The sequence below is a fragment of the Eucalyptus grandis genome, chromosome 1 (assembly GCF_016545825.1).
Source record: "Eucalyptus grandis isolate ANBG69807.140 chromosome 1, ASM1654582v1, whole genome shotgun sequence".
In the NCBI taxonomy this organism is placed as follows: Eukaryota; Viridiplantae; Streptophyta; class Magnoliopsida; order Myrtales; family Myrtaceae; genus Eucalyptus; species Eucalyptus grandis.
The window spans coordinates 41,152,632-41,171,025 of NC_052612.1; the positions used below are offsets into that span (position 1 = coordinate 41,152,632).

General features: G+C 38.5%; 1 protein-coding gene across 1 annotated transcript; it reads right to left on the reverse strand.

Moving 5' to 3' along the window:
• Positions 1-709: 709 nt before the first annotated feature.
• On the reverse strand, positions 710-16,483 carry LOC104443314 (probable polyribonucleotide nucleotidyltransferase 1, chloroplastic). The gene is given in 25 exon segments (XM_039299254.1): positions 710-1,042; positions 1,750-2,221; positions 3,162-3,203; positions 3,290-3,343; positions 3,972-4,035; positions 4,177-4,255; positions 4,258-4,270; positions 4,358-4,465; positions 4,545-4,618; positions 5,628-5,700; positions 6,166-6,213; positions 6,523-6,706; positions 6,898-7,076; positions 7,477-7,569; positions 8,297-8,410; positions 8,877-8,951; positions 9,695-9,958; positions 10,248-10,361; positions 10,658-10,714; positions 10,974-11,130; positions 11,223-11,287; positions 13,931-14,014; positions 14,349-14,391; positions 14,481-14,507; positions 16,191-16,483. Coding segments are annotated over 24 exon segments (2,679 nt in total). The 3' UTR covers positions 710-1,042; positions 1,750-1,846.
• Positions 16,484-18,394: the final 1,911 nt, after the last annotated feature.

Sequence of the window (18,394 nt, forward strand, 5' to 3'; positions counted from 1 at the left end):
ATAATAAGCCACGTGAATTCTATATTCTCGCATTTCGGTTAGGTACTGGTAAGACAATTATACCAATGATTGAACACCGAATCACTGACAGAGTCCATCTAACAGAAAGCATATTTGCCTTACTGAGGCAGGCCATACCGCATAGTATTTCTCGAACGAAAAGACATTAAATATTGCTAAATCTGATCTTTGGTGAACTACATGAACTTTGTCTCTATCCTGGATGATAAGGTTCATTTCCCTTTCAATCTCGGACAGATCACAAACCCAGAGGGTCTAAAGAGTGCTTTATAGCACGAGTCGGGGTTTTAGACTCAAGCTACGAGGGATTCAAAATTAGAACTAGTCTAGTTGTGATAATACAAAATATTTTTGAAGAAAAACGGAAAGAACCTTTAAAAATGGCGTCATATAATAGGAACATTAGGAGTTATTAAGAATATTAATTATATGGAGATCATGCATTACACTTGCGTCATGTATAGGAGACTTCTTTCTGTGGATGTTTAACATCAGTGATATATATTCAACCTTAAAGGCCCAGCTGCTAGTAATTACGCTCCCGGTTTCGGGGTGGCAATCCCTTCCAAAAAGGAACGCGAGAGTATAAGCCGATGCTATTTTCTAGGCTGGAAAGCCTAGAAATAGAAAGAAGTAAGAATTCTGGTGGGCGACTATCGTGCGGCACTAAGTTCAAGAGGCACATTAAAACTGCACGAGTGTTGCCACAAACTCAATCATCCTTGCATTGGTAAGCAGACCGACACTTCAAAAACCCGCGCTTCTCGAAGCGGAATTTGGAACCTTGAGCATGAAAAGCCAAGGGAAAATCGATGGGGGATACATTTACAAGTTGGCCAAAGAAAGAAAAGACTCTGTCTCCTGCGAAAGCTACAACTTTGTCGGTCGCCTCTGAGTCGTTCTAAGAGCACACTGTTGGCATAATAACTGTAAGGGTCTCCTTGCTATGTGGCGGAGTTCTCTGCAAGAGGCATAATTGACTATCCAGCATTGGGGAAACACGTGCATAACAAATTGGTTCCTATCATATAAAGAGAAAAGAATCAGCATATTAGTAGCAGACTGAGATAAGGGCAATGGGCATGAAAGTAAAGCTATGTGCCATGAGATTAAGTTTCTGTAAAAATCATCCAGCAAAATGGGACCCTCATTGTCAGTCCCATTAAATGTAATTGTTGCATTATTCATTTATTCAGCCATGCCATAGGCCACCGCACAGATCATGTTTAATAGCCATAAGCAAAAGTAGAGTTCTATCATGTGCAGAAAATGCAGAGGCTAATGTTCAAATTGCAAGGCCGAGGCAAAAGGAGGTGTACCGAAAGCCATAAACCACTAGTTCAACTTAGATGGGAATCATCCAAATCGGGGCATTGTAAGACACTGATAATGTGGTTATTAACGCTTTCCCTACTTTATCATTTCTGCATCACAATGTATTACTTCCCACTAAAATGTATTAACATTTTGCCATAGACAGAAAAAAATTAGATACTGTCACAACGATTATTTCGATGTTCACCACCAAGCAGAAAATACTCAAAAGACTCAAAAATGGAAATGATAGAACTCATAAGACTCACAGAGAGAAAAAATGTGTAAATGCAGATGAGTGCAAATGATGCCAAATGCACAAAGTCAACAAGTCAATCTATGTACAATTTTTCTTTCAGTAAGATTCACACTATCAGCATCTGCAAGCAATACAGGGTGAAGCACATGTCTTACCTTTCACACCTTCCAAAGGGAAGGCTCACCCTCATCACTGCTGTCATGTCATTTGCTCCAACAAATTTGTCATCCTCAAAAGTAAGAACACGTTGATCTATCCAATTTTAGCCTCACCATTTACTAAAGTACTTTCATCGTTGGCAGAGATGCTAACTGCTTTGCTGCTATTCTTCTTTTGCCTTTCTTTGCTGATATAAGCTTTATCTTTGGCAGGGCTTACCAATCTTTTAATTGCTTTCTTTCGTGGCTGGATAGTTTGCTCAGTTGAGATACTTCTAGTAGAACCTGTCACCTTTGCAACACTGACCTCATCCTTAGTTTGTTCAATATCCGCATCCTTATCAGTTGATGGTGCGGAAGCAGATTCTTCTCCAGCAGCTCCAGCTGTTTGCTGGGTGCCAAATTCCTTTGGATCTGGATCAGGAAGTAATGCGCGGCGACTAAGGCGGAGCTGTCCCTTGTCATTGATCTAAAACAAACTCTTGTAATAATTAGTAAGTTACTGAAATGACAATGTAACAGACTAAAGATCATAAAAACTTATCGAAGGAAATACTCCATAATCAGGTTAACCTGGATTTATGTACATCGAAATCCATAATTTCCTCAATGTGATCGATAAATGGAAATGATATAAATGAAGTAGCTAGTCATAGGAGTGTAACATCAGCTCCCACACTGTGGAGCCACCCACTCACAGGTTACTACTCCAGGCAATGAATAGAAAAATGGAGAGAAATTTCTCCTGGGAAGAGACGTATGAAGTTTTAAAATGCACGTGTTAATATCCATAAATTCTTTGTCCAGATATGCATTGAGGGAAGAAAGAATTAGAGGGGAAAGGCCAACTTTAGGATTTGGTTTCCACACTTGTCTCTAAACAAATAGCAAGGCTAACATGGACTCAGAGGGCTTAAATAGGCATAGCCAGCAGGGCAGAAAAGGGGGTATAGCTAGTAAGAGAGAAGGGGAGAAAGAATAGTTAAATTTTCTGGAACAGCCGGTACGAGGAAGAAGACAAGGACATTTAAATTTACCCCTCCCCCAACTTTTTGGCAAGTCGACCACGAAAGTTAATGAAGAGCCTCTCAGGGATATGCCATTTGCATATTCTTAAAGAATATTATACACACTGCCTCCTTGAATAACACAACCTGCACCTACTAACAATGCTGCTCTGTTATGCTGGAGGATGAATGGACAGTATCAGCAGATCATCCCAGAAGAAGTTAAAACAAACAGCCATGTCTGAATCAAATCATTGAATCACTTCCAACCAATTAAACACCAAATCTCAAGCAAGTAAGCTAACTTCTTTCTAGGACTTCTAAAAAAAAAAGGATGGTAAAAACAAAGTATTGAGCAGATAAAAGGTTGAGCAAATAAAATTGGAAAGAAATATCTGATACCTCGATAAGTTTCACATCAACACGGTCTCCAACTTTAAAAGCCTTCAGCAGAATAAACAAACAAGCCATTAGCTTTTATGGACTTAGACTGATAATGGCAAGGTAAAAAGCAAGACCAAAAACCATACGTCTTCAGCCTTGGCGAGCCAATTGGAACTTAACTCACTGATATGGCACAAACCCTGAGACAAATACACATGAGCATAATTCAGCACCTCTACCCATATCGAAAGACGTACAGTATGAGACAGTTAAATCATATAACAACTGTATATCAAGGAGCAATATGACAATGTTATCAAGAGGCAAACTTCAACTCAATAAATGCTATAGGACTCGATAAAATGAAAATCCATGTTGTGCACCAATTGTAGACAAATTGGCTTTATAATTTCCAAATCCTACATCTCTCATTATTTGACTTTTATTTACTGTGAAACACTTGAAGCCTTATAAAAAAAAATGGGGAATTATATACGACTTTTTCTTAATTTTCCTAAACTTAAAAACTCTTCAATATTCAAAATCTTTTAGGGAAAGTAAGAAGCCTGAAAAAATCCCTTTAATTGTTAATAGTACCCAAGCATATCCTCTAGGCACTGATTGATATCAAGGACAACTATATAGTCCATAAATCAGTAAATGGGGTAGTAAGTGTGTGGTACAGATTAGCAGCTCCCCTTAGTTTATTCAATCACCCATATACATGTATATGTGTGTGTGTGTGTGTGTGTGTGTGTGTGTGTGTAAGAAAGGATGATAACACCTCCAACATCATTGAACATTTACAATTGGAATTCTACTACACACCTCCCTGCCTGGAGCTATCTCAACAAAAACTCCATAAGGTGCAATAGATTTGATCTCACAGTTCCTGAAAAGCAAGAATCAGAGAAAAAATCATTCTACAATCCTCCCAACAGTCTCTCTCTCTCTCTCTCTCTCTCTCTCTCTCACACACACACACACATATGTGTGTGTGGGGAAAAAAACAGAGAGCAAGAAAAATGAGTACCTATATATGTCACCAATTGTTGGCACCATTGTCAGATTAGCAATTATGGCTTTAGACCTCTCTATACTAGACAAGTCTTAGCAGTAATTTTCACCTGAGAAGTGGAGAGAAGTGAAATACATGACCAACAGCGGCATAGTTATTTATAGCCATTCAAGATGAGATTCAAGCCTGATCTTACTACTCCATCCTCTTGGGTTTCAATGGCCTCTACTCCGGTCTCTTCAATGATGCTTTTCACTTTCTTCCCACCAGTACCAATGATCAAATTGATTTTTTCTGGTCTGACCTGAGGTAGAGAGCAAGTTGTTTAAGCAGATCAACAAACCCAAGACTTGAAATAGGTCCATGATATGGAATAGACAAACCTTCATCACATGAATCAGTGGAGCATGCTTTGAAAGACTTTCAGAAGGGGGAGGTGAGCACTTTGCCATTTCCACTGTGTTGGATAGAGAACAAAGAACTTTACCATCACAAGCATTAAAGACAGCCCAAAAAAGGACATAGTAAGAAAATCATATCTGTCAAAACTTGAGATCAAGAACAAGAAGCAAGATGAGGCCCCCACAGTATTGAGTTTGGGAATGGCAAGAAGAGAGCCTTCACATAAGAGATAAATGCAAATTCCCTCTCAGTCTCCCTCTCTACCTCCATGCTGTGTTAATCTAATCCCTAAAAACATTCCTTACTTTCAGGCAGTCCAAGATATTCTTCCAAAACAAAAAGACATCAGATTTTGCTAAATCTGTCTATGTGAAGTGCATGAGCTTGAACACATGCTAGATGTTAAGCTGTCCTGTAATCTCAGTGAATTTCCAAATTTTATAAGGTTTTAGTAGAGCCATTTACTCTACAAGTCAGAGTTTTAGGCCTAAGGTTGCTAGAAGTTTCAAGTGTTGTTTAAAGAGACAATGAAAAAACTTTCCGGCTTCATTCATCACTACAAAAAGATGAACTCTGTCCACTCAGTGCAAGCAAGTAATAGATAGGACTATCACAATCCAGCATCACATAGAAAAAACTTCTGTCATTGTATGGATTTAAACATCAAAGAATGACAAAACATGTACATCAATGATGCCACCAAGATTACCTAATAAGTAATGTGACAAAAAAACACGAAAAATTAATATTCTAGCTGGCAAGCACCAAGTTGTCTCTTGCTGGGATTGCTGACTAATCACTAAACTCTAAAGTGCTTGCTCAGAAATATTCCCAACACCTTGACATCGGCAGAGGCTATAAATCTTGGGCAACAACTTTCGGCTTGATGGACTGTATGGCCTTTGGCTAGGTTTTCATTGAAATGGTTTACTTCCAACATCTAACTTTTAAATTGATTTCACTTTTGTTCTTACCACAAAACCTTAGACAAACTAGAAGCAAGAACAAGTCAGAAGCTAGATAACAATTTTCTCCAGAAACTATAATCAGGGATATGATATTACCAAGAATACGCTTCCGACCATCCCTTGCTTGTAGAAGTGCATTCCTCATAATGGGCAATGTAATACCCGCTACCTATTAAAAAAAGATGCACGCAATTAGTAAACATTGCTCCTGCTCCTCTCTAAATGAATGTCCAGACATAAAATGTTAATTCTCTGCAACAAATTGTACATCCATCCCCAGGAACATGAGTAACCCAAATAAAAGTAGTTTCTCCCTCAAAAGACAATAAGCATCATGCAAACACATGAATTACTCTAAACTTGTAAAGTTAATCTTTCCATTATTTGATTCTTTAGGTCCTTGATTGGCCCAAACCTCCAGCCGCAAGAGAGAGAGAGAGAGAGTACATTTCTAGGTCCATTTTCACCGTAATGGAAGAATGATGAAAGCAGCAGAACTCTTTTTTCTCCCTTTTTCATGGGTGGTGAGCATATATTTAGGTTCTAGGGTTACTGTTCCCTATCCTTTTGAGAGGAGTGCAGGGTAGAAGAGGGGAACTGAACCAGGGAGTATTAACAGGTAAATAACAGATACCTTTATGTCCATCTGAAATGCAGTTATGCCATCTTCATTTCCAGCTACCTGGAAAAGAAACCAAGTGGAAATAAATCAAACATTTAGGTCATGTTTCCATAACCAACTTGATCCCCTATTATGATCCCAGACAAATGCCTTCAATTAAACACAGAGCCACTTGGACTTTCACACGCCCAGTTGATTGCTTATCCCCAAAATCTTGTCCTCCTAAGCTAATCCTCAATGATCTCAAATTGGAAAAATAGATTTCTACTTATTTCTATGGGTGGTTGGTTTGCAGCACTAGCACTTTGGAACATAAATGAACAAATGACAATAAGAAGTTCATGAAACAAATATAACACGAAAAATCACCTTAAAATCCATGTCTCCAGATGCATCTTCAGAGCCAGTAATGTCAGAGAGAATAAGAGGGGTGCCATCACCACCAAATTCCTGTGTGTCCAACACCATCCCCATTGCTATCCCTGCAATAGAGCTCTTAACTGGAACACCAGCATCTTGCAAAGCTAAGCAGCCCCCACAAACAGATGCCATGCTGTCACATTGGAAAACAATTTAAAGAGGAAAGAGCATCAGGAACCAAGCATCAACAATTAAAGGTCCATGAAGGATGAGGAAAAAATTTATGTGAAAACTAAGCCAACTTGTTTTCAAGTGAATCTGAACTCAAAAATATGTTCAAGAACTTGTATGCATGAGCTTTGAGGAAGACGACAATTAAATCACCTCGAAGAACCGTTGCTTTCAGTGATGGTACTCTCAACACGAATGGTGTAAGGAAAGTCATCTTCGGAAGGCAAAACAGGTTCTAGTGCTCTCTCAGCAAGCATTCCATGACCTATATCTCTTCTGCTAGGACCTCCCATACGCCCAACTTCCCCAACACTTGAAGGAGGAAATGAATACTGAAATCGGATAAAAGAATTGTTAATAACCATTTTTAGGACTGGACATTTTTAAGTATCACGCTGCTTGTTATAATCTCAAATTGACACTGTTGAGCAATTTCAAGCCAAATTTATTATCACTCATGCAGGTAGGTAATACAAAAGACACAAAAGTGCTCATTCTTTAATTTAAAATGAATGAAATTGAGCTCCCTGGTGCCAAAACTTATGTATAATCAATAATTATACTACTGTGACAGCTACTATTTAAGAAAAAATTCATCAACCTTGCAACTTAGACAAGGAGAGTAGCTCAGATACTTTTTGATCCACTAACACATGCAACAAACATAGGCTTAGTCACCCATTTTAATGATTATTGATGCATTGTGAAGTCCATGAACATGTCTACAGAGACCTGAAGGTAGAACCTCTTCAATTCATTGTCATCCACAAGGTTGTCCACCCTTTGTGCCATTTGCCTATCACCAAGGGTAGCCACTGCTAATGCCTGAAAAAAAGCACACAAAGGATTGGATAAGTAAAAGCCAAGATAGCACATTTTTATTGCTGAAATAGACAATATAATCCCTGGCATCTGAATAAAAATATCAAGATAGACTGTTTTAGTCATGTTAAGAGTTACTGAAGCTTCTAGTCAAAGATGAGCTCAAAACTGAAACAACAGAAGAATGCTATATATCTCAGTGGCCACAGGAAAGAGTAAATGGGGAGGTGACTAGAAAAACCGAACAGTTCCACCTCAACAACAAAATATATGGAGAGGTCGATGTTTGGTGCATGCACATTGCTGCATCAATCATTAGAATGTATCCTACTGAATCTAAACAGTCTATTTGTGGTAACACTAGATATGAAAGAACAAGCATTCAGGAGACTTACAGTGCACAGGATTCAATTCTCAAGAACAAATATATCTCAGTCTGTGATAACTTTTGTGCTTGGCACTTGCTCAACGGGTAAGCCAAGAAAAAGTTGCAAAATCTCAGAATGAATTTGTGTGCAAAAAATAGGCAAATGAGGTCCCAGGGAACCAGCGCACAAATGAGTGCCTCCAAGATATACACCAATTAGATCTACCTTTAGCAAGTTGCAGATGGAAGAGCACTCCAAAAGGAATAAAGAAAGTTTCCACAAAAGACGAAACTTTTTCTATTCAACTAGTAAAAGAGAAGCTACTGGTTCATTTTCATGACAGAAGTAGGCAAATGGCAAACCTGTGTTTCGCCACGTGTAAAAAGAGCACTTCCATGTGCCCTAGGAAGCAATCCACACCTTGAGTTAATTGGCCTTATTTCATCAGGGGTTCGACCATCACTCCTTTTTCCTCCCTGTATCAAGTCCAGAGAAAAAGGATTTGATGAGGAAAGAGAACCCACTATACTGCAATGAAGACTAGCAAACTATTTCTTTAAGGCCAAGATATTTTCCCAATAGGAGAAGTGAATTTAATCATCCTATACAATTTATGTTATTGGAATAGACTGTTCAATATGTCAGAAGCAGTATTATTGTCAAACATTCACTGGGCTCCAGAAAGAGAAGTTGTCTGCCCCTTGCCATAGAGATATACACAATGACATGCAAGATGGATGGTCCCTACAAATATCTGGAGAGAGAAGTTTGCATTTGTCTGCACATACGTATTTTAAACTAAATACGAAATTGTTGGAGACGAGCAGGAAAAGATGTGGATCTGTTAATCATACCAAAGACGGAGCAAAGAAAAGAAAAAATAAGCATACGGTCCAGATCTCCTAATAAAATAACTCTTTGATAAAAAGGGAGGACTCATACCTCAACTATACGTCTCCGAAGGAACTTAGATGTAACTTCTTTAAACACCAGCTTCACATCAACCTCGGAGAAAAACTAGAAAACGAAAGAAGAAACATAATCACGTCTGTAGAAAAAGATGCAACACAAACCACTAGCAAGTTACATCAAATGATTTAAATCTCTATCAGAGGATACCCCATTTTATTCTTTGGGTTGAGCATTTTTCCCCGGTTTTTCAAATTATAAGGGGAAAATTCCCAATTACACTGATGTCAATCTGTTTCTTATCCAATGGATCTTGGCTCCTAACATACATATGTTCCCAGGAAAAGGCAGACATCATTCCAGTAGATGTCCCTAAGTCAACAACACAATGATACACAGACCATGAACACGTCATCCCCACCCTATAGAAAATAGAGCAGACCTCTCCAAGAAATTAATCATAATATTAGTTGACTAGAGCCTTCAAAGGCCCAAAGAGAGTGCACTAAGCTCTACCCAGAACTCTAGCAGCAGCTCAATATTAGCAAGTTGATCGAGTATGTAAACTTCATATGACCAACTTGTCTCGTCTTTTGCAGAAGTTGCAAAAAATATAGAATGAGACATTCAAACCATACCATATATCTGCATCCAAGTTAGAAGAATACATGTGGATCATCCCTCAAGCATGGATTCAAATTCGAGCTGTATGCCTTTTACTTCAGTTTCATAGACAGAATCCTCATCAATGTAAATATTTTCCATTATCAAGTTTCAAATTCTATGTATTTGACCATCTTCCAGATTATAAACCTAAGGGACAGGAGAGCATGAATTGACCAAATTTTTACCAGAGGAGTGGGTTTTCGTGAGACTGGCTTTATGTGGACATCCCCTTCATCAATTTCTCCATCTACAACAACTTCTTCATCCTCATCTTCATCCACTTCCATGTCTGGAATTGTTTCAGCAGCAACAAAAGTTGCCTCTTTACTGATATATCCCTTTTCTGTAAGTATAGTCAGAACCTCGTCCTCCAAAGACAATAGTGACTTCCTTCTAGGTACTTTACCCTTGATCTGCAGCACCTTTAATAATTCATCCCCAGCAATATCCTGCATATTCAGATTACAGGCAAGTCATGTCTGATGATTCTTTGAATCCTCCAAAAGCAGCAAATGACTTTGCAGAAAAGATGTTGAAAAGATGAGCATTAATAGAAATCATGGCAGAGAATGAATCTCGAAAAGAAAATGCCAGTCCAAGAATGCATTTTTCCTATATCTAGTAGACAGTTCTATGCTACTATATGTGCATTGTTCAGAGTAAGATTCCAAAATGGCAGTAAACATAAAACATCAATTAGAGCTCTAGGGCAACTGAAAAGATCCAAAGCAAATTTACTTCAACATGCTTATATAGCTCGGCAGGGGGTAATTTAATCGCGTCAAGCATCTTGGGCTTCCCACACTTCTTGACCAAAGCATCCACCTCTTTGCAAATTGCTTGCACAGCTTCCTGATATTGATCAACACATGGAGATGTCACTGATATGTCAGCACAATTATTGTCCATAGAAATAATAGCTACAGTTAACAAAGAAATGGAATACAAGCTTCAGCAAAACGAGAGGTTATAGCAAAAGAAAACATCAATGAGTGCTTCTATTCATCGGAAGGAAAATTTTCATCATATGTATGTAAGACAGAAATAGAGTTAGACAAATCCAGAGTTAAATAAGTTGTAAATTACTTATTATTTCAGAACAAAAATGATATGCCAACAATAATAAAAAATATGATGAAGAAAACTACCTGCCCAACTTCAACAGCTTGCAGCAACTTCTCTTCCGAGAGGAAATTGCAGTAACCCTGCAATGCATTAGCCACGTTGTCAGAAATCAGGAGTTAGGATATGGAAGAACCAAGCACAGGTTTTTTTATCAGTCTAAAAGAAGCAAGTATCTTGCTACTGCCAACTGACAAATAATTACTTCAAGGTGCGCATATCCACAAGCCCATTAGTTGTATAGCTCAGCATCAGATGGAATCGTTCTTCAATGGAAATCCACACCACTTGCTCAAGATATTTTGAAAAAATATCCACTAAGTCTCAGGATGAGTCACTCACCTCTATCATCAATATTGCACTGTCAGTGCCAGCTAGCAGCAAGTCCAAGTCAGATTCTTCCATTTCCTTCGTCGTGGGGTTGACAATGAACTTACCTCCTACCAGGCCAATCCGCACTCCTGCAATAGCCTTTGAATTCGGCACTTCTGAAAGAGCTCTGTTGTACTCAAAGAAGCAGGGTTAAAAATGTGAAAAAATTCCATCTTATTAAGACATTGGGTGGTATGCAAGCAAGATCGTAGAACTTACACTGCTATTCCAGCTGCTGTGACTGCTAAACTATCAGGGCTATGCAACCCATCATAGCTCAAAACCTATAATAACAGATCGACAAAAACAGTTAAAGGTGGAAAGTAAAAAATATGTGCTTCAACAAGCTAAGAAATACTCATCAAGAGAGTAACAAAGTGCCCTTGTTAGCGGTACCTCAGGTATTTACTATCAATGATTACATAGCAAATAGGTGCAGCTTCAGCCGCTTAAGGCCAGTAAACAATCCCTCTGGCAAGATCAGATTTCACCACTTAAGGCCATTGCATTACCCATTCTATCATTTTATGGGTATATGGGGCATTCAGTGTAGGCATTGAGGAAGAACAAAAGCATCAACATTACTCAAGAAACAGAAGGGACACTCAAAATAAATCATTTTCACTTATACTGATATCACTTTTGCATTTTTTTTGGCAAAATATTAATTTGCAATGTAACTAACTTCGTACATCTTATCAAAGCACAAGTGACCATTTATTCTAAATGAAGACTTTTACAGGTATATATGGGCTTATATTGATTAACCTGTACACAAAGGGATAATGTTGGTAAGCTAAAGATTCCTGACATTAACAAGTGTTGTGCCCACCCCTGTTAAAAAGGCTTCCAGGAAGAGGAAGCCCATTATACATCAATAGCATTATCCAGAGATCAAACAAATCAAACATGTCCGGAACCACTCAGCATCATGCGTCTCTAGACAGCGATTCTATTTCTAAATTAAGAACACATACAGCAACGGTTAATGCCAAATGAAGAAGCATTATTTCAGATGATGAGAGTTATGTTGTATAGTCACATCTGTGAAGACGATAAAAACACTGAATTCCAATGAAAAACCTGGAAGAGCAGTATGGTTCACTGAGTGCTGCTCTTTAATTTTTTTTTCTTGCTATAATTGGTTCATCTAAGGCTATACTATCATCCGATTGTATGGTAGGAGATAAGTTATTAATATACTCAGAATAATCTGATACAAATTTAAAGACTTGCTTTTTGAAAAAAAGAGACTAAAGTATTCAACATTAGATTGTCCTACAACAAATAAATAAGTACCTCATCTCAAGTGGCCAGTAATACACAAAACCATGTATGATTGAACCAGAATTTCCTCTTGTTAATAGTACCCCATTCACATCATTTTTTCACTTTTGAACTAATTATAATGTCTATAATAGAAAGTATCTTTTTGTTAATGAAATATCTCTCTCTTTAACTTTCAAGTGAATAGCAAGTTTACCGTAAAGTGTACAGATCTTTTTTTTTTTGGTAAGTGTGTACAGATCTTTATTGACAAAAGTATTGAGAAGATTTGAGCTGCGAAGGACTCTACAACGAACCACTTGAATGGGTTGAATACATGGAAACTATCACCATAATTAAAGCAAAGACCCAATTTTCTTATTTTGGCATCATAGGCACAATATCCACACAAGTGACGAAAAGGTGTAAGAGGCTTTACCATCAGACTAAAACCACAAGGGGAGTGCATGATTGTCATAATATACCTTAGATATAGCCCAATATATTGATTCAAATAATACAACATGATCCCAAACAGAATTTACATTTGTAATAGCATGAGACCCCATTACTAGAAAGCATCCAGCATCGTTCCTTTTATTATAAAAAGATAAGGTTAATTTTCGAGCGAAGTCATTATCATGTTATACCCTAAACATTACTGCGGATATCTGAAAGCACGCAATACACTTAAGTAAAATTATAACAAGTTAAGGCAGAGATCTTACAGTTGTCATGGACTGAGGTAGTACCATCAGACCAGGACACATTTTCACAATCAAATATTAATACACTTGTATCCAACAACTTACCAAAAGAAAGGTGTTAAAAATGGACACAGTTTATTTAGGATGCATTTGGTTCGGCTTTCTTAAGGGGTTTTCGGCTTCCAAAGCCCCTTGGGCAAATGCTGGGGTGGTTGGCAAGTCTTTCGAAGTGGGTTTAGGCTAAATGCTGGCATTGGGAAAGCTAAAAGACCAAAGCAAGTAGGGACCAACCTTGGGCTTTCAGCCTTGCATGAAATGCTATTTCTAGACATTTTTCTTCCCATCTTGCCCTCACTAGCTTTCTCATATTCCCATCTTGTCCTGGCTATTTTTAGAGTTTTGTGTTTGGTTGCCAGCATTGGTGATACGCAACACCAGTGGTGACACCTGGGCTTGCTGGCGACCTTAGGCCTCATCGCCTGGGTCATACAACCCCAAACCTCATCGCTTGGGGTCGCCCAAGGTTGTGCAGCCTTGGCTAATGGCCGGCAGCAGCAAATGGTTTGATTTTTTTAAACAAAATAATTGAAAATTTGCAGCCAAAGCTCTTTGCAGTTTTTTTTTTAGCAAACGCTACTTAAACTCAAAGTTGCTTTGCAATAGAGTTTTTACCAAATGCATTTGCATTGCTTCAAAAGGGTTTGGCTTTCGGCATTTGCATTACATTTAAGGCTCACTTTCAAAGTCAAACCAAACCCACCCTCAGGTCATGCCTAGCAAAGTTGGCTTATGAGGTCTGCAAGTGAATTGCAACAATAAAATTTCAAAATAGATAAGGCATGCAAAGAAAATCAAATTTCAAATTCCAACAGTGGGCCCTGAGTGTGTTGAACTGAGAACCTGCCGCCATCAGAAAACCAAGCATGCAATGAGCAATGAGAGAATTATCCATACCCAGGATAAAACTTGAGTTTCATGGTAGAAGCCCTTCAGCATTGTTGGACGTAAAGGCCTATCGATCAATCTACAAATAAGAACCTACACAAAACAAAAATTAACAAAATAAGCAACAGTGGTATCTTTTCAAGAAACACTGGAAAAGGACTCACTTACCTTCCATCTGTTTTTGTCATATGTCAGTATAAGAGTCAAATCATTGTTATACAGATTTTGTGATGCTTACAACTTTGAGGAAGGTGCAATAATGTCATAAAATAAGACCAAATTTATTTATTTATTATTATTATTTTTGTTTTGTTCTACATTTGCTGCATACGTGTCTGCCATCAGGAATAAAGCACTAAATTATCCTTCATCGTAAATATGACACAAATAGTAAAACATTATGAAAGCACTTGAAGGCTTAGCGTACCTCGTGATCTTTCGTCCTTCCCTCTCGTTTGTAAAAACCTCCACTGGAAGGGGTGAAGAAATTTAAATGTCACTTCACTTTCCAATGCAAAATTAAACCTCTCAACAAAATCATGGAAAATGCTTCACAAACCTTGTCCGCCTGCTGCGGAAAATCGTTCTTGATAATTTACATTAAGAGGAAAAAAATCAGAAGGCTCGCTTGGGATGTCAGCCAAACAAACAGATGTATAAATGATCTACAAGAAGAAGCATGTAATGTATTAGTTCTCATCATTTAAGACAGTGATCTCTCCCCCTTCCCCTAGACTTAAATCCGAAATACTGAAGAAAGATCAATAACTTCATACAAATTGATTCTGGACCTACAGGATCATTCCAAAATATGTGAGTAGAATGATTAGTTCCTCAATTCCTCATTGCAAAATATATAAGAGGGGATAAATTTATAATCTCTTCTGTCTCTTTCTCCTCATTTGTGTCATGATCCATGTTGTTGACAATATTAATTAGATTTCAGCTTGTTAGTGCCATATAGATTCTCTAAGACATGTCTAACAGTTTTTTGTAGGTTGCATTGCTACGAGAATTAATGAAAGCTTTAGATAACTTCATTGACATGTTACAAGATAGATGTGTATTTTGCAACTGGAACTTACAGTCTCCCCATCTGTTACAGTAACAGCTCCACTAGCTTGTCTCCCCATATGACCAGTCTCAACTAGAATCTGCAAAAATAATGTGACATAATGAACAAAAAATATCAAGCATGAGTTTATAATTGAAAGTCCATGATACTAGACACAAAAATGCTGCAAAATATAAGGTATTCTTTTGTAGTAACAGCCCATGAGTTTTCTTTACTCGAACAACACTCAGATATCACAGTCAGAGATATATGAAAACATGGAACTAGGATTAGACTACCAAAGAGTTAATTACCACTGAACTCCACCAAGAGATTTATACTTGTATATGTTTGTAAATTTTTGAAAGGGACCCATCTGAGACATGGGTGGAAAACTTGTCTTTCTCATAATTTCCATGAAAGACTTGATGCGTGACATATTACTCTTGAAATGCAAATTGACAGTTTTCACACTGCTTTGCAGAGTACTACTAGATGCTTTGACATAATTCACCTGTAGGCATGAAATTCAGCGATACACATAGCAAGACAGATATCAATTAATTACTTAATATTCCTGTTTTAGGTGTATGGAGATGCATCATGTGAGTATTAAATGACAATAAATTGAACAAACAATGCCTTGCGCACCGCTATGTCAAACAGGTTTAACCTACAGACTTCTTGATAACGTTTCTATTCAAAATCCCTCTTTTGACACCTTTCTACTCCACTGCTTCTCAAAATCTATATTACCAAACCAGTCATTGCAGCTTCAGCATCCCCTATTTTTGTCATGGTGAATCGTCCAGAGAAACCAATGGAATAGAAAGCAGCCATATCAAATATTTTCTCAGTCGTGTCAATCCCACAGTGTCAAGTGACTATATTGAAGAATTCACTCTCCACATCCAAGAAGAGTTGAAAGACACGACCATAAAGAATGGCAAGTTATGAAATTTTCCACCAGTGGCAACTTCAAGCAAGAAAAAAAAAAAACTGAAGGCAAGAAAAACAGAATTGAATTCGTTCCAATCCTCAACCTTCTCACCACCAATCTGCAGCTAAAGAAAATGGTTTCCAGCACAACAACCAACCAATGCCACCGCTAACAGTGGCACTAGACACGATTCACTCAGGTCACGGAACAATCAATGACAACGCAAGAAGCTCAAAACAAAACACGGTAGCGCCGAAAAAGGAAGAGAAACTCACGTGTCTATCGCCGACGGGGATTTTGACGGAGAAAGGCCCGGGGAATCCGGGAGAAGCATCGAACGAGACGCCGAGCCACCGGCCTCAGCTCCCGCGGCGGCGCGGACGGGCGACGGCTTGGAGGAGCTGGCGACCGGGAGCAGCAGCGACAGGGAGCGGAACTTGGAGCTCCTCGCGCGGAGAGAGCGGGGGAAGTCCGGGATTGCGGAGTGACGGCGGCCATTGAGGAAGCGGGGGAACGGCGAGCGAGCGGAGTGAGGTCTGGCGTTGACGCCGCCTGAATTCACGAGCATTTTCTCCCAGTTCAGCTATGGAGGTAGAGAGAGAGAGAGAGAGAGAGAGAGGTTTATCCGTTTTTCTCTCTCTGGCGCGGGAGGAAGATGCAGTGGGTTCGAGGTTTTAGACCGATGGCCCGTATTTTTCCGGATCCGGGTTTGGGCCTATCCGGATAGAAATGTCAGCCCAGGCCCGTTGTGTGAGCCCGGTCGCATAGCCCAAAGATTCAACAAGAAGACTTGTATTGATTGAATTACAGAGTCAATCTCACGTGGATATTCTTCCAGAGCTTCTTCCGTCTCTTTACGTTGACGTGACATGACGTATGGTTCGCCCAAATACCTTGAATTCGAATTAGGGGTGATGTTACCAGAACTGAAAAAAAAAAATTCCCAACATTTTCTTCCTCACGCGATTGTGAAAATTGAAATAAAGTGAATCGACGCTAATGGACGCTACAATCAAAGTATTCTCGTCTTTGAGATAGCAATGGTAATAGAGAACACATGAAAAGCGTGAGATTGAATGAGAAAGGACATGAGGCTTTGAATTGAGTGGATCAAGGAAAGTGTGAGATTGAATGAGAAAGGACAAGTAGTTTTGAATTGGGTTGATCAGTGATGTGGGTGTATGGATAGGAAATGTATTTTGAGTGATAATGGGGTTTATGATAAATGGATAATGATAGATTATGATCATCACCAAGGCATTAATGACATTGTCACCAATCAAGGATAAAGATTTGGATTGACAAAATTCACCATTAAGATACCCGCCAAGGATGAAGGATTTCAACATATGAAAATTTCATCACAAATGCCTGAAGGAAAACCACCCATCAAGAATAAAAAATTTCTTGATTCACCATCATGGAAGAACCCACCAACCAAAGACAAAATTGGGATATAAATTCGCTCACTTAAGAAAAATCCCATATACTCATAAAATTCAAGTAAGGTTCTTCTCAATAATGGGATTACATCACTGCTTACAAAGTGAATTTTATTAAACAAAAGAAAAGATACTAATCCTAAAAATCAAAATGACTATTGGAGTATTCACATAAAAGACTCTTAAAAGTGACACAAAACAAAGACTTTTAAAACTATGAATTAAGACGCCTAATAACTAGAAATAGATGCATTTAACTAATATTAAATGCATTGAAACTTGACTTGATCTTCCAAATCCTCGACATTGAAAGCCAAATAGTTACCTTAAAAGATCAACAAGCAACGTTGGAAATAATTAGAATAACCTCCAGTTGCTAGATAGTCAATATGAAACCTCATAGTCGACAGCAAGTCTTGTAAATGGGCAACCATACCCCGTAATAGGGGACTTAATTGTTGAACCCATAATTAAATTGTAGCCGAAATTGGCTTTTGCTTGCATGAGCTTGAGAGTTAGGCGATAGAACCCGGTGCTCCTGCATCAATCAAGATCCCTACCGACCTATGTTTCAGTACTAAGTAGAAACACATTAGGTACAAACGTGGAGTCCAAATCATTACGAGCACATGTTCAGACGCTAATCTTTTGCGAGCGATCATTAGGGACCTCACATTGTCCATGTCGATGTGCAGTAGCAGTAGTAGGTGGGGTTTCCTTCTCTTGGTTCTTCGAAAATCTTTTGCCTATCGAAATGATTCCTTAGAACAACCACACTCAATCTCTGTAAAGCGCGATCAGCAATGCGTCAATAATTTGCATAAGACAAAATAGATTAATGCAGGCAACCTCACTCTCCATGTTAGGAATAAACGTCGAAAACGAACTTACTAACGTGGAGTACATATTCAGATGTTTTCTTGTGCTAAGTCGATCGTTGAACTAGTTCAGCGAAAGGACCTGCAGGCTTTTCATCAAGATCAGATCGCATCTTATGCACAACATTTTCCTTGATAAAGTGAGCTTTCAGCTTTTTA